Below are 17765 nucleotides of genomic sequence, written 5' to 3' on the forward strand. Positions count from 1 at the left end.
AACTATGGAAAGAACCTAGATGTCCATCAACAGATGAATGGATAAAGAAGAGGTGGTATATATATACAATGGAATACTATGCAGCCATCAAAAGAAATGAAATCTTGCCATTTGCAATGACGTGGATGGAACTAAAGGGTATTATGCACGAAATAAGTCAATCAGAGAAAGACAATTATCATATGATCTCCCTGATATGAGGAAGTTGAGAGGCAACGTGGGGAGTTTGGGGGGCACAAAAGGAATAAATGAAACAAGATGGGATCAGGAGGGAGACAAACCATAAGAGACTCTAAATCTCACAAAACAAACTGAGGGTTGCTGGGGGTAGGGGGGTAGGGAGAGGGTGGTTGGGTTATGGACACTGGGGAAGGTATGTGCTATAGTGAGTGCTGTGAAGTGTAAACCTGGCGATTCACAGACCTGTACCCCTGGGGCTAATAATACAATATATGTTAATTTAAAAAAATGAGCATACTGCTTTTGTACTCTGAAGTATTCCAAAAAATGTTATGAATATGATACTTACTCCTTTCTTTCCTCCAGCATGGCTGGTAAATTTTGTAGAGAAATTAGAAACTATAATCATACACATGCTTTCAATGTATTTATTCAGTGTGACATACAACTTTCTTCAATTTTACTTTTTATATAAAATTTTTATATAAAATAAAATATTTTGGAGGGAAAAATATCATAAAATATTTTGAAGGAAAGAACAAAAGAGCTAAAGGGAAAATCTAAGTAAGAACTTGTTTCAATCCAACTGATTAATACAAAATTATTGTATTTACATTTGTCTCATATTTTTCACAATTATTTTTAAGGATCGTTCCTAATTAGTCCACTGGTGACCCAAACGAAAGAATTTTCCTCTAGAAAACTGTTTAAAAAAGCCAGCTAGCAACTTGTTTCCAAATACCTTGAGACAAAGGAACGCCACTTTTTTCTTGTTAAAAAAACAAATTCAACTAAAATGCTTAATTAGGCAGGATAATACATTTTAAAGTTTTTCAAATAATCAGTATAGTGTTTCATATTCCTTAGTTTTGACACAGATCACATAATGACAAATTTTTTGTTCTCATTTCTCCAAAATAATATCCTTCTTCACCCCATATTATAGAAATAATCTATAGACTATAGAAATAATCTAAGTATCTCAGGATAAGTTTGATATATATTAGAGACATTTTTTTAATTCACTCTTCCTTTGGTCTTACATGCCTTAGGTTTTTTAAAAATTAGTTGTTGTTCTAAATATTTCTTTATTTCCTATCTTTTCTTCTCTTTTAATGCCTAAAGAAAAACTGGAAAATCTCCATCTATAGCAACATGAAAGTTTTGTTCAGAGAAAAAAAAAAACCTTTTAGGAATTTCTTCTATGTAAGTATTTCATCAGACCAAAGAGTAATCAAATTCTCTGGAAATAAGCTCAAAACTGTCTCTTCCAGGAGTGCTTCAGTGGTGCAGTTGGTTACGTATCCAACTCTTAGCTTTGGCTTAGGTCATGATCTCAGGGTCCTAGGATTGAGGCTTACGTTGGGCTCTCTGCTCAGTGTGGAGTCTGCCTGAGATGCTCTCTCCCATTCCCTCTGCCCCTCCCTCTCATGCGCGCGCTCTCTCTCTCTCTCTTTCTCAAATAAATAAATCTTTAAACACACACACACACCTGTCTCTCCCATGTAAATGGAACAACTGATCAAAGCTACACATTCTTCTAATTGGCAGAGTCCTTTGGTCTGCTATTAACAAAATATTACTCACCATCACATGCACTAAAGTCTAGACTTCTATAAAATTACTAGCTGTTTTCAGAGTGCAGGCAAAAACCCTGGTGCAATTTTACTCTTTTGAAAAAGCAAAGTACTTTCTTACGGGAGCCTATAATAATTCTTTTTTAAAATCACACCTCATTTATTGACTACAAAAAATTGAGACTTTTTGTGAGACATTTTATTCAGAACACCTGTTATTCTCCTTTTATTAAACTTATTTTTCCAACCTCAAAATGTGGCAGTAAAACTAAGACATTAACCTTAAGCAAATTCTCATGCTTCAAGGGAATGATTTTTCCATTTACATCAACAGTATTTTCAGTTTCGCACTTTTGTACTGTTGCCAGAGCTGTGGAGATGACTTAAAAGCACACAGGAACAAAATCGGAATAATAATTTTAAAGAAAGGAGAAAGGAAAATCTAACTGCAATCTCTTTACTAGCAATTTGGGGCTCTTATCTACCCTTTTTGGTTCCTGTGCTTCACAAAAAACAGACATAAAGTACTTTATTACCTGTCCCTAAGAAACAAAGTATCAATTTTGAAAACCCTCTGAAATCACTTTTGGAAAGCAAACTTTCACAATATACTGAAGGAAATTTACAAACCTCTGAATGTTCATCTCTCTCATCTATAAGTCTTTTTAGATGTAATGCCATATTTTTCAAGAGTGGTTCTATTTCCTCTTGAGACATATCAGTCACTTCCATCCATTGCAGATCAAACACATTTTCCTGATTATGGGTTACCTTTAGCAAAGCAACCAAAATAAACAATGTTTTAGAATAGCTAATACTTAAAAACTGATTTCATTTTAGTACAATATTAGCTCAAAACTATATATCCTCTATCAGAAGAATATGAGAAGCAAATCTGATCCTAAAGAACACTTGAAATCAATGAATGATGAAAAGGCTAATAATAAGAATTATTTTTACCAAGTATAAACTATAAATAAATTTCTATTTGTTTTCCTGTCAACTAAAAAGTAAAACATTTAATTCAGGCATTAAATGTTGATACGTTTGACAACTGTTTTAACGAAATCAGTTGAACTTTTGAACTTTTCTTTAGGTAAGACTAAATTTATTGTGCTTGATTCAAAAGCAAAAGTTTTTTAATCCTGTGGGATATGTGTTACTGCACTTGTATACTTGAAAAGCTACATTTTTATAGAGTCTGAAGATGACACTACCACAGAATCTTAGGAGAAAAGGACTACTAACATAAAGATTTTTAAAAGAATGGAAAAGTTACATAAATGAAATACTTATTTCTTGCTTTCCTTTTCTCACTGTGATTCTGATATTCTGCTTCAAATTTTACAAGAAACTGCAAAAATAATGCTTTCAAGAATGATGGCAAATTTAGTTAACTTGTAATATTTAGCATTTATTCAAAATAAAATACAAACCACAAAGAGAGCATAAACAAACAAACAAACAAACGTATATAAGGGGAAACTACCAAAAACCCCTGTATCTTGTGGAGTACTAATGTGCTTATTGTTGACAACAGTATTACAGACAAGATAGTTGGACTCTATGAATGCTAACGCAGAGGAAAAATGATATACACAACACAGGTTATTCAAATAGAGACTATTTTAAACACTAACAACTTTTGCTATTTAAAAATTCTCTCCCTTTCCTTAGTTCTCTTTCTAATCAACATGTAAATTATAACATGATCTAGTTCTAAAAAGTCTTGTTATGTGTGTAAGATTAAAAGCGCAAGACTAGATAGATGCAGAAATAGCAGCTTTTAAAACCCATCTGTTATTTTAATTACTTAATATTGCACAATATGTCCTAGACTTAAGTTTTTATATGATGTTACAAATCACTAATGTGTTACAATTCAAATAATATCTTCAATAAAAATTATACTGTGTCCATTCAAAAGGAAATCATTGGAATGAATTAGTACTAAGGTTATCATCTTACCTTTCACTTTAGTTTTGGATTACAGGCAGTGATCCACTTTCTACTGCTTCCGTTTACAATACTGTTCATTCTGTGCTAACAAAGACATACACTTCATTCCTTAAACACCTTCTACCTAACATCTCTATGGATAAAGGCAACAGTACACAGTAGTTTGCACTGTGCCATGAGGATTCGTTTAAGAAGTTACCTCTAAAGAGAAGACAATAACTTGTCTAACAGCAGGGTTCATCTGACCTTGATTTGTTCTTGCTTGTCCTAGGACTTCAAGTATTTGGGGAGATATAAACACACCACAAGCTTCATAAAAATTAGTATATAAAAATTATGTATAGGTTATTACCTCTTGAATATGTGCCGCAACTGCTGCTTTTGTATCAAAATCTAAACCTTGAATTCTTTCAATAAATTCTTCTTTTTTCTGACACTAAAAGAAATTAATAAAATGATCACTCATGTTTTATAGGCTACAGTCCTTAGTATGTTGTAAATAACCAAAAACTCATCAGGCCAAAAAACTTGGCTATGTTTTGAACAGTACAATGAGGGTTTTGTTTGTTTTGCATTTAAATGGTCTAATATACTTACCTAAAGAAAAGATAACAATTTAGAAATATTTATTTAAAAAGCACAGCACTGAAAACTCATACTATTTTTATGTTGTAAAGTTCTAAAGCGGGAAACTATTACACAACCCATCTGAGGTCAGTACAATATTATTATGCTAACTTTACAAACAGAAAAGTAAAGAATCAAGAACTTGTTTCAGGGAGGATAAGTTACTTGCCAAAAAACACAGTGAGTCAGTGGTAGAATTCGGAATACAGCCAAAAAGCTCAGTCAGTCTTTGGCTATCATCAAACAAAACAGCCTTTCTTCTTAGGAAAAAAAAATTGTAAGCAATTTTTACTTCAAGCTTACAATCCATTCTCACATCTTCATCCTATCAATCTTAATAAAAGAAACCTACTTTTGAAGCCCAGTTCAACATTTATAAGGTATTATAAATATCTGATTTGTTTCTACCATAACATAAAGTTACCAGGGGCAAAATTTAAGAGTATATATACAAGTACACATGTACTGAGTGGAATAAAGGCAGCAATTCTTTATTGTATAACTTTATAAAATCTTTATATAAATTCAGAATATTATGATATAAACCTAATCTTCTTCTTTCCAGTCAGTACTGAATAACAGTTTAACATGCATCTTAATATCTCTGACTCCCATCTACATCTCTTAAACTGCAATCCAACTGCTGGTATAACTGTACTCTTGGAGCTACCAAATGAGAAGTGCATACAAAATAGACAGCACTGCCTTGTCTAGCTTAGTTGCATCTCCTGGGCCAATTACCCAACTACTAGTGAAGAGAATATACTCACAAAAAGAAAAATTGGTTCTTTGATCATTAAAAACTTAGCAAGGTTCTGCTTTATACTCTACATATTTATTATCTCAAATTATAACATTCTATTTCCATTGTCTACAATTTAACTTAATACATTCCCATCTGTGCAAATAGTTTTATGTCCTGTTAAAATTATTAGAATGATATAATAATATTTAAAATTAAATTACTAAGAATGTACAATTTCTAGCTGTGAGTAGGAAATCGAGTTTTGGGGATGAGATGAAAATTAATCAATTTAAAAACAAGAATTTTTTTATCTGTAAATAATATTTGACAGGTCTAGTGAGAATAATTAAGAATCACTTTCTGATAGTACTTTTATAGCATAATTAACTTTTTAGGTATGGTGTGCCCAATTTTTAAATTTAATGCTTCCAAAGATGTTGGCCTATAGTTTTCCAGACAAAGAACAGATAAAATAGCAGGGTTATGATGACTATGACTCAGTGGAAAGGTCTCTCAATTCAACTGCCATATCTTTGTCTGCCTTCAGTTTAAACTTAACACATATACTTCCCTTTTCTAAGCCCTATAGCCATTGTTTCTTCACTTACACTGTCTTTAGGAGCTCATCCTTTAACACAGTTTGAACACAAATCAATGAGAATTCTTCTTTGAGTCTTAAAGTATCCGTAATTTCTACTAAATTTCACCTTTTTTCCAACTTTAAAGGTTTTTAAGAATTCCAAATATGCTTTATAAACAGGTTAGGCTTTCTTAACGAATATAAAAGGAAGGTTATAGGATCTTGAGGGATAGAAAAGAGAAAAACTATCAAGATGGAAAAGAGAATGAGAGAAGATATAACTCTGAAGTTGAGTAATTGGACCAAACTTTATACCAGTGTTGTGCAATATAGTAATCATTAGCTATATGTGGCTACTGAATACAAAATGTAGCTAGTGCAACTGAGAAAATGAAATTTTCATTTTACTTAATAGTAATTAATTTTAATTTAAATAGCCCCATGTGGCTTACAATGGCTACTGTATTGACAGCCCCATTCTAGAGCATAAAGAAATCTGGTGTTAAAACAGACACATAAATAGCTTTACTTCCATATATGAAGACTCTTGTGAAGAATACTAGATAATCATCGGCAAATTTTTTCCACCTAAAATGAAGCTCTCTTTTATCTTTATATAAAGTTCTTAATGTGTTATGGGCACTAAAGTTCTTTCTAACTCTACTATAGTAACCTATATCTAAGTCAGCAGATTACAGATACTCCAAGAAAAGTTATTGGGGGCGGGGGTTGGAGCACGTAGGTGGCTTAATTGGTTAAGCCTCTGGCTCTTGATTTAGGCTCAGGTCAGGATCTCCGGGTTGAGCCCTGGGATTAAGCCCTGTGCTGGGCTCCTGGCTCAGCACAGACTGCTTAAGATTCTTGCCCTTCTCCTTCTGCCCTTCCCCTGCTCTCTCGCTCTCTTTCAAATAAATTAATCAGAAAAAAAAGGAAAGAAAGAAAAAAAGAAAGAGAAAGAAAAAGAAAGAGAGAGAGAGGAAGAAAAATTATTTGGGTAGGAAGTTGGGGACTGGAGGAAGAATTGCATTAACCCTAAAGTTATACATCTTTCACCAGAGTTTAAGCTCTTAAACTCCTCAAATTCCTCACATTTTCACTTGGTATTCTCAGTGCTTTCTCTTATTAAAAAAGATAGGATTATGAAGATAAACTATACTAAAATAGAGGAAAGAATACCCAAAACAAACCACTGAACAAGAAAACAATAAAATGAGGAATACATTACACTTTTTTCAATAAAAATAAGAACACCAATGACTGAATAGACCATAGTTCTATCAAAAGTAAAACAAAAATATGCTATGTAAAAAAATAAATAAAAATGAAAAAACTAAAATTCCCTCTTTAAAGAATGGCTTTCCCCTCACCCCCAAAATATAAAGTAATAAATGTTGGTGAGGTTGTGGAGAAATTGGAACCCTGTGTACTGTTGATGGAAATATAAAATGGTACAGAAACTATGGAAAACAGTATGGCAGGTCTTAAGGAAGTTGAAAATAGAACTACCAAATATGATCCAGCAATTCTTCTGTGTAGACAGCAAAAGAACTGAAAGCAGAGACTCAAAGAGCCATCTCTATACCTAAGTTTACAACAGTATTATTCACAATAGGCAAAAACTGGAAGCAACCCAAGTGTCCATCAATGAACAAAATGTAGTATATACGTACAGTGGAATATTATTTAGTTTTATAAATTAGGATACTCTGACACATGCTAAAACATGGATGAATCTTAAAGACATTATGCTAAGTGAAATAAGTCAATTATAAAAGGGCAAATACTGAATGATTCCACTTAGGTCCTAGAGTAGTCAGATGCATAGACAGAAGTGAAGAATGGTGGTTGCCAGGGGCTAGGGGTAAAAGAGATATAGGAAGTTACTGTTTAATAGGTATAAAGTTTCAGTTTTGGAAGATGAGAAAAGTTCTGAAATGAGTAGTGGTGATAGCTGCAAAACAATGTGAATGTATTTAATGCTAATGAACTGTACTCTTAAAAATTTAGCAAAATGGTGACATTTACGTTATGTATAAAATTTTCCCTGACTAATAAAATAAAAAACAATATCAGCAAAAAAATTCCCTCTATACTAAGCTACATTTGCTATTTTCATGTATTCTCAGAAAAAAAAAATTGCCTCAGCTAGAAACTATGTATTGCTTCATTTCCCCAAAATGTAATGAGATAATTAATGTTCTAAAATGCTAATTTTTAGGATGTTTTACAGATAACTGGTAGGAAAACAATAGGCTGTAGCCCTCAAGCTGACCAAGTTCAAAAATAGTTTTCTAAATCAAATACTAATGTTAGAATTGCTTGTGAGGGCACACATAAAGGTCAAATTTTAATTTCAATCACACCTGACACAGTTACTTTCAACACTATGCAACCTTGCAAAAGCCCAAAATAAATAATATTTTTGGATACTGAATAGCCAGTACTAATATAAAACTAAGATCTGATGAATTTTACATGGGCTTTGAAGAAAAAATATTGATAAACAACATACACTGCAAATATTTTTCCTTCTGTGTAGGATGATTTTGCTTGAGAATCTCTCAACTATCTCATGGCTGGGATGCACAGCTGTATGTCCATAAAAATCTTAGCTGATGCTCAGAACTGATTCAGAAGATGTGTTATTCACTAAAAAAAGATTCTGGTGGAACTGGACTGGTTTAATTCATCAATAATGGAAATATCTAAGCCCTGGCATCGAACTGTTTTCTTTGTATTCAAAGTTATTCCTGTGGATTTATGTATAACCAAGGATAAAAAAGTCTTAATTATAAATTTATTCTGTGAGTTAAGATCTTTGGATAGTGACTAATTTACTGTTTTGAATGCTACTTAAGTATTAAGAATTTCATACTTTCTTCTTCAAAAGAAACAATTTTTTTCCAATTTCCTTATGCTTCCTTCCATTTCTATTTCTTTTCATGAATATATATCTTTTAAAGCTTGCAGCCCACTAAGTTCCTGGACTTTAGTATCATATCAGCAACTTTAACTTACTATTTCTACCTACGAATCACAAGTATAACAGATAAAACTAATCTTGATGTGGAAAAACATTATTTATGCCACTTACATATTATATTAAATATTAGACATTTCAACCTGTTGAATTACACAAGGACAGATTTTCTGTAATAGACATGACATTCCAGAAATTATTCAAACAATACTTGTTAGCTGATTGGTTTTGTCCTGAAGTACATTTTAGTTCTTCAGTATCAACAAAGGTTTCTAATTGTTCATACAGAGAGTTAAAGGCTGACCGGAGATTCTGTTACACATATGACGTCATTAGCATCAGTGGCTCCCAAATACCGACAGGATTAAGTCTAAATTCTACTTTAAATGTGGGATACTACAGTTATAGCAAATAGGGTAGGGGTTAGCAGCTTAGATTTTATAAGGTTTTTTTGGTTGTTGCTTTTAGAGGTGGTAATAATGATTACTTCTTTAATATTTTAGGCTTTCCCTTAACTGTTCATAGAAAGTTCTTAGTTCTGCTCCATTCTCACTGTCAATTTAAGTAACCAGAAATAACAACCAAATAGTAACCAGAGTTACAACCAAATTTATGCTGTCACTATGTTACTTAAATTTACATAACATCCACCAATAGAGGTATTTTTAAAAGCAAATACAGTATTCAAGGCCGTAAATAATTAAGGACTGTGTTTCTAATTTAGGATCAGATGACCAAATTAGAACAGCAATGACCATAAACATTATATTTACTGAATTTTCAATCAATTATGAAGTAAACACCTATACATTACAGAGCATGAAACTTTAATAACATGCATTATGTAAGTCCATAGCTATCAAGCAGTTAGCTCTAAAAGCCACACTCTCTTGGAATTATATTTCTGGCATATGTATGTAAAAAAATTACTCATGGCCACAATATTTATTTATTCACAAATAAATTCATTCCACAAATAACTGAAGTAGTTTAACACTGGAATCACTTATCCAAAACATGGCTGATTAAAGGAAAAATCAACATAGAAAAATAGGTTTTGAAGTCAGACCAGAGTTTAAACTTAACTCTTTGGCCTGTTGGCAATATGAATCTAGAGCAACCATCCTGGTTTGTCAGGGACAGCCCCAGTTTACACATGCAGTTCCTCTGTAATTGTTAACAGTATCCATTACGACTGTCACAAGTGTCTTAATTTGGTTAACTTAAATGTCATCCCATCTAAACACCAATCTTTTTATGTGAAAAAAGAGAAAAGAAAACCTACATAAGAATCATAACTGACACAAAGTGGGAATTCAATAAATCAATGCTGCTATTATTATTATAATCACTCATCAAAAGGGCAATATAATAATAATTCAGACTCCTAAATAACATTTTTCATAATTTTTGCTTCTCTTTGTTGTCAATCCTCCCTTCTGTAACATACAAATATGCACACATTATGAGACTGAGGCTGCCCTATGCACACATTAGTCATAAGGATATTTTGGGAGAAGTTTTTCAGAGTACCTCTAAGGAAAATTGAAAAACTTGAGGCTGGTAAAAGCCTCAAAATAAATAAATAAATAAATAAATACACACACACACACACACATATATATATATATATAATTTTTAAATAATACAACTATCTGATAATATAAGCACAGTCTGAAATAAAATAATAGAGTGTTTTTCTTCAAAATCTCCTTAGAAGGTCATAGTTACTTAAAAGTTCCTAACAGACTTTGAAAACCAAACCCCTCTTTAAGTCTTTCAGAAACTAGAGCCTGAAAAAACATATAAAGAAGTTATTAAAATGAAAATATGAAGAAATATTTTAACTTACCTGAACTGCACAACCCAGTAAAAGTAAAAGCAACTTTTTAACTTCTTCAGTGCCTTGTTCTGCAATAAAAACGATTGCTAAGTACTACATTTTACTTTAGTTTAGTTTATTAAAGATAATATTCACAACAACTTGACCCAAGGATTATGTATGCAAGTAGAGCGAAGAAGTCAAAAGAGCAGCTCTGTATGCACAATGTGGTAATAGGAGAAGAAATGGGCAAGGATGTCAGTTTTGAAGGGTTTCAGCACAGATAAAATGGCCTTCAAGACTCTATGCAATAAAGTATGGTAACTACATAAATCCTCTAGTTTTCCATAAATGATTATATCACAGCAGTAAACCAAATGAACTGCTGATATGGGGACATGCCACAAATTCAACCAAATGGTTTCTAATAGGCCTGGCTTCTCTCAGGCCTATCAGCGTTTTCTTTCTAAAACACCTATCTTACATGATTCATCTACTTGTAAAATTTAAATGGCTTCCCACTGTGTAGGCTTATGAGGATCAAAACTTTAAATGTTACAGCAAAGCTGATAAAATGAATGTATATAATAAGCTGGATAAAGTTAATGATCTGTAACAGAACTGGATAGTACATTGGCTGTTAAATAATACTCAATTCAGATTTTCTCAAAATATTCAGCTGAGAAAAAAAAAGTCATTTCTTTGGGCTAAATTTCACCATCAGGGCAACTGTCTATGACAAATTCTGAATCTTTTTTTCAAACATTTCCTCCTACTCTCCAGGAAACAACTTACTTTCTTAGCCACGCTAATCACCCTTCCACAAATATATATACATCCACACTCCTCTGCTTTCACTTCTGTCACTCTCTTAGCTTGTCTTTCTTCCCTCTAGTGAAGTACTTACTAATAACAATCCTAGGCACAGCTCTAACAATTTCAGTGTAGCCTTTCCTGGCAACCACCCACCAATGGTCCCCAGCCCCCATGAATCTGCCAACTTTAAGAATAATTACTCCCCAGCCCCGGGCGCCTGGGTGGCTCAGTGCGTTAAGCCTCTGCCTCTGGCTCAGGTCATGATCTCAGGGTCCTGGGATGGAGCCCCGCATCGGGCTCTCTGCTCAGCGGGGAGTCTGCTTCCCCCCTCTCTCTCTGCCTGCCTCTTTACCTACTTGTGATTTCTGTCAAATAAATAAGTAAAATCTTTAAAAAAAAAAAAAGAATAATTACCCCATATTTTATATGCCTAATACTTTCACATAGTTCTATTTTGTACTAATTATTACAGGATTTCCTAGTCATCTGTGTATCTCTCACCAAAACACAAGATCCTCCAGGATACAGACCATTTTCTTTATATCCCCAATTTCTATAATTTGGTAGGTAATCATTAAATGCATGTAAAACTGAAAATAATTCCATTCTACGTATAAATTTTTTTTTGTTTTTTAAGTTATATAATCAAATATTCCAGAATATCTCTAAAAACTATCTAAACTCCTAATTCACCTCATCTAAGTGGTAATTTCCTCAGGAAAAATAGCTGCTTGATTTTAGTTTTTATTTTGACTTTATTTTTGTTTGTTTTGAATGAGAATGGGGGATAAGGTCTGGAGAAGATATACTTGGGATTTGGGTTATGGGTAGCCTAAAAGAATAAGTGTGTTGTTGAACTGGTTAGTGGCTACTAATTTCCTTTAATTGTTTAAAAATCAAAACTCTGAACAGGTCACATTTAAAATCAGGCAAAAAGGCAGAAACTTCTGGAGAAAATAATTTAAATGATCTAAGAAAACTGCTTCTCGTCTTTCCATTTAGAAGTAGTTTCATATAACCTAAACATCAATCAGTAAAATCTTAGATTCAAATAGTTCTAGCAATGAAAGATAGCAGATATATGAATACAAACCTAGAAATTACTTCAAAATCACTTCTTTCCTTTAATCTTATACCCACATTATATTCTATACTTGTTTATAATGAGACACTAAAAATCATTACAGAAAAGTATCGATTTGGTAGAATTGAAAAAACACTGGACTTAACCTAAAATGCACATCTGTAGTATGTAGATCTCATCTACATATTACAAATATTCTGTTTATTTTCTCTCTACAAAATGGAGTATCACCTCTGACTTTCACTAGAGTCATGAAAAACCTATTGTATTCATATAAATAGGCAAGATCTTGATAAACATTACAGTATTACACAAAGGACTATTATTACATTATGCCAATTTTAATACTTACCAGAAAAAGGGTTTTTGCCAATGATTAAGACATTTGGCAATGACATCATGATCAATTGCTGCAAAGTCTCCTGTAAAAAGATATCCCAAAGGTTGTTATATGGGTAATGCTGACTAGATAATTATCAACAAGCTATAACTTACCACTTGTGCACTTCTCTGTAGATATGCTACACTGCAATTAAAAAGCCTTTGCATAAACAATGAATCTTGGAACACTGAAAAAATAAAATTAAGAAAAAAAAAGATGAAAAAAGTTATCCAAGGTCTTAAAAAAACTTATGGTTTCACTCATGTGGAATATAAGGAATAGCTCAGAGGACCACAGGGGAAGGGAGGAAAAACTGAATGGGAAGAAATCAAAGAGTAAGACAAATCACGAGAGACTCTGGACTCCAGGAAACAGATAGTTGAAGAGGGGAGGGGCATGGGGAAATGGGGCAACCACATGATGGGTATTATGGATGGCACCTAATGTGATAAGCACTGGGTGTTATATGTAACTAATCAATCATTGAACACTACATCAAAAACCAATGATGTACTATATGTTGGCTAATTGAACATAATAAAAATAAATAAAAATAAATAAACCAAAGAAAACAAATGCCCCCCCCCAAAAAAAGACACCAAGGTCTTAAACCTTTTGTAACTTTAAGTTAATGAATTAAGTAACAAAAGTTATAATATCAGCTAGACTTAATAACATATCTATTACTTACAAAATAGGGGCACCTGGGTAGCTCAGTTGGTTAGGCATCTGCCCTCAGCTCAGGTCATGATCCCAGGGTCCAGGGATCAAGCCCCACATTGGGGATTCTGCTTCTCCCTCCCCTGCTCAGTGAGGAATCTGTTTTTCCCTCTCCCTCTGCCCTGCTTGTGCTCATGCTCATGCTCTCTCTCTCTCAAATAAAATCTTTAAAAAAGCATTTTCCCATAAGCAGTATGTGACATGTACCAGAGGCTCGTTAGAATTAACCTTTTATCTTTTTTTTTTTTAAGATTTTATTTATTTATTTGACAGAGATCACAAGGAAGCAGAGAGGCAGGCAGAGAGAGAGAGGAGGAAGCAGACTCCCTGTTGAGCAGAGAGCCCGATATGGGGCTTAATCCCAGGACCCTGAGATCATGACCTGAGCTGAAGGCAGAGGCTTAACCCACTGGGCCACCCAGGCGCCCCAACCTTTTATCTTTAATTCTTTATAGATATGTATGAGAAAGTTCCAAAACATTTTCTTCAGTGTTATATTTACTAGCCCTTTAAAAAACTATTACCAAAAACATGCATACATTTAAAGAAAAAGTATATAATCTGTATGTGTATCTGATTAAATAAGTAATTAAGAGTAAGTGTCAAAAACTGCTAAAATCATTTACTCCAAAGACTGAGACCAAGTCTGGTTTTTTAATAAATGAATTTTCCAGTTCAAAGCAAGTTATCTCAAGACGGAATATGCTATCAGCTAAGTAGGTAACAGCTAAATGGACCTAATGGAATAAATTTCTAATTCTAATTTTTAGTTTCCTTGCCTTGAAGCAAAATTATCAGGACTATCATTGTACGTATGTAAATGAAACCATAAATAAGAGATGTATAAAAAAAGCAATCACTATTTTGTCTCTATCCCATTTAGCGAGTAGTCTAAGTCAGAACAAAGAACATTCAAATTCAGTATCATAAAAGGAAGCATTAAATTTTAAGAGATCCTGAATGATTAGAAAAAAGCTTTATTTCAACTTCAGGATAAAGGATTAATTCTCATTTATACCTCCTATTTTGGGATAACATGAGTGAAAACTGATAAATCATACTAGAAAACATCAACTTTTCAAGGCAATTTATTATATTGATTTACCATGTGTGTTGATTTATTTTGATTTATCATTCTGTGTTGATACACTGTTATAATGAAACTGTCCAGGTGAACAGTAATCTTCAATACGGTCACTACCTTGTTCCTCTACTCTTTTCCTCAGTTGGCTCCCCATTCTCTGCCTACTCTGTTACTCCATGCCTCATGCTAACTCAGTCTCTTCGCAAAAGACAAATGCAATCTCATAGATTTTTTTAACCATATGGTATCATCAATGACCTCATGTGTTTCACTTATACACTGTGAAATTCTATTATATTTGGATGACACAACTGCTACAGGAAACTGCTAAATTTAAAATTATCTCCATGTATCTAAAAATGTACTTTAGTATAGTAGATCTGATACCTCGCATAGCATACTCTGGAGGAGTACAGTCCAAATGCCTAGGCTTAAATGAAGGTTCCATGACTTACTATGTATGTGAATTTTGTTGGGAAGGGTGAAAAATAAAACAAAAGTATAGTTTTTTTAAATAAGGTTACGAAATATTAGTTAATAGGAGAAAATCTACTTTTCTACTCTACTTTTACTTTATTTCTAAGTATTAAGTTTTTATGTCTGAAAGTACTAATATTAGGCAAGGCCGCTAAAAACTACACACATTTTTAAAAAATTATTTTACAACCTCTATTTGGTTCTGTGGGTTCTTCAGAGGATTCTGATTACATTTTTGTAAAAATTCCTATTTCCCTATTCTAATCTAACAAGTAACATTGAAAATATAGACGACATAAAAAATACCAGAGGCTAAAAAAAACCTGATGGCTATTGCTAAAGCTCTATTATATATCCTCAGACTTCCCAGGCTTCACCTAGTTCTAAAGATGCTTATACTTAAGGTGCTAAAGAAATGGAAAAATAATACATTTTGAGCTGAGGATAAATATAACCTTAAGTAGGAGGAACTAATAAATTGAAGGGTTAAAGATGATAATATATATGCATATGAACTAGTAAAGATACTTTGTTAGAAAAGTGATAAGAAACATATAAAAAATGTATGGAGAAAGAATTTTAACAATACAACTGAAAGAGCTGAGAAAGTTATAAGAAAATCAGGGCTGGAACCCTGAGTGGCTCAGTTAGTTAAGCGTCTGCCTTCGGCTCAGGTCATGATCCCAGAGTCCTGGGATCATATCCCACATCAGGCTCCTGGCTCAGCTGCAAACCTGCTTCTCCTTCTGCCTGCGTCCACCCCACCCCCCAACTTGTGTGCTTTCTCTCTCTCTCTCTCAAATAAACAAGATTTTTTAAAAATCAGGGAAGCTATTCATTCTGTATGTATTTGCTGTGTGTTTATAATCTGCCAAGCATTGTACTACACTGGAAATACAGCAATGAACAAACAAAAATCCATGTTCTCATGGAATTTACATTTTAGTAGGGGTAGAGAGAAAAAAAGTAAGTAAATGGTTTTGATGATCCATGCTAAGTATAAAAATAATAAAGCATGGAATGAAAAGATTACTGGAGGTAGAGATAAGAAGGTTGCAATTTTTAAAGGCATGCAAGTATGCAAATACAGAGAATCTGAGAATTTTCAGGACCATCTAAACAAAGTTTCACAGGAACAGGGAGAAATTCTATCCTCATGTGAAAACAATCTAGAAAGATCTGGAGAACAGCAATAAGTAATGAAAAGAAAAATACCAAAAAGAAAGAACTGGCAGAAATTATGTTAATAGAAAAATAACGGTAGAGGTACTCTGATAGATACAAGTAATGTTATTCCCATTACTTTTTGTTGACTTCTTATAACTTTTCTATTAAAAAATGGTATATTAACTGTATTTTTAGTTTATCATCTAACAACTTTTTTTCCTGATATAGAAGTTTCTGTGAATTAAAGTTCAGTTGCCAAAGCACTGCAAAAAAGACTATTTCATGTTTGTGCCGGACTTCCTCTAAGTTATCCATAAACTACCTGCACGGTAACAAGTTAAACACTTCCGGCCAAGGTCTAGGCTCATCTCTCTTTCTTGAGTCACACACTAAACAAAATGCTGTTACTAAAACCTCACATTACTATAGTATTAAATATAAGTTTCAAAGATCTCTAAAATATAAGAGTGTCTTCTTTAGGACTCTTACAACCTATTTTAAAAATTCAAACATAATTACATTTATCATAATATTTGTGTTTGTCCTTTTATCTGTGTTACTAGTGAAAAGCATTAAAGGGGCCCCTGGGTGGCTCAGTCAGTTAAGTGTCTGACTCTTGATTTCGGCTCAGGTTATGATCTTGGGGTTATAAGACAGAGCCCTGCATCGGGCTCGGTGCTTGGCAAGGAGCCTGCTTAAGATTCTCTCTCTCCCTCTACTTCAGTACTCCCCAACTCCCTCTCTCTTTAAAAAAAAAAAAAAAATTAAGACTTATTTTACCATATTTTAGTCTATAGAAAAAAGTAAATGAATAGCATTAAAAAGAAAGAACATCTGACCAAAGTGTCAAAAATATGATGGAAAATAAAGTATGCATTATATATAAAACAAAAGGTTCATTTCTTTGGCTACTAGGTTTTACTAATAATCCACATGTTGCTTATAACAGATGTTAAACAAAAATCTTTAAAAAGTACCAGTTTTCTCTGCCAACCAGATTAATGGTATAAGACCATTTTGTTTTTAATATTAATGACATCAACCATGCAAAAATTTCCTAATAAATTTAAATTTCCTAATAGTAAAGTGTTCTTTTCTTTCTGAGCCTCAAATGATTCAGCTTATTATTTTAACGGTGGTTGAAGAACCACCTTGCTTCTTTTAGTACTTATTTAAACTGCAGCCAGGGACACCTGGGTGGCTCAGTGGGTTAAAGCCTCTGCCTTCAGCTCGGGTCATGATCCCAGAGTCCTGGGATAGAGCCCTCCATCGGGCTCTCTGCTCAGCGGGGAGCCTGCTTCCTCCTCTCTCTCTGCCTGCCTCTCTGCCTACTTGTGATCTGTCTGTCAAATAAATAAATAAAATCTTAAAAAATAATAATAAATAAACTACAGCCAGAGTATTCAAGGCAAACACTAGCTGCTGACAGAATTCTAAAAATGGACTAAGATTTTTACTTGTAAATTGTGTCTCTGATAATCAAATTCACTATCTTTCATTCACAGAAATAAAAATAACTTTAAAAAATCCAGAGACTAGGTCGTTTTACATAATAGCTGTAACTT

The 17765-nt window shown here is 33.2% G+C and overlaps 1 protein-coding gene across 3 annotated transcripts in view; it reads right to left on the bottom strand.

Moving 5' to 3' along the window:
• Nucleotides 1-17765, bottom strand: part of CCDC88A (coiled-coil domain containing 88A) — a 119506-nt gene that overhangs the window by 65351 nt on the left and 36390 nt on the right. For all 3 annotated transcript variants that reach the window (XM_080813294.1, XM_080813295.1, XM_080813293.1), the window contains exons 4-7: nucleotides 12723-12792; nucleotides 10501-10559; nucleotides 4069-4152; nucleotides 2388-2528 (exon numbers count right to left, since the gene is read on the bottom strand). In XM_080813294.1, the coding sequence (XP_080669420.1) occupies nucleotides 2388-2528; nucleotides 4069-4152; nucleotides 10501-10559; nucleotides 12723-12792 (354 nt within the window). The remainder of the gene's footprint in view (nucleotides 1-2387; nucleotides 2529-4068; nucleotides 4153-10500; nucleotides 10560-12722; nucleotides 12793-17765) is intronic.

The sequence above is a fragment of the Martes martes genome (assembly GCF_963455335.1).
Source record: "Martes martes genome assembly, chromosome: 9".
Taxonomy (NCBI): Eukaryota; Metazoa; Chordata; class Mammalia; order Carnivora; family Mustelidae; genus Martes; species Martes martes.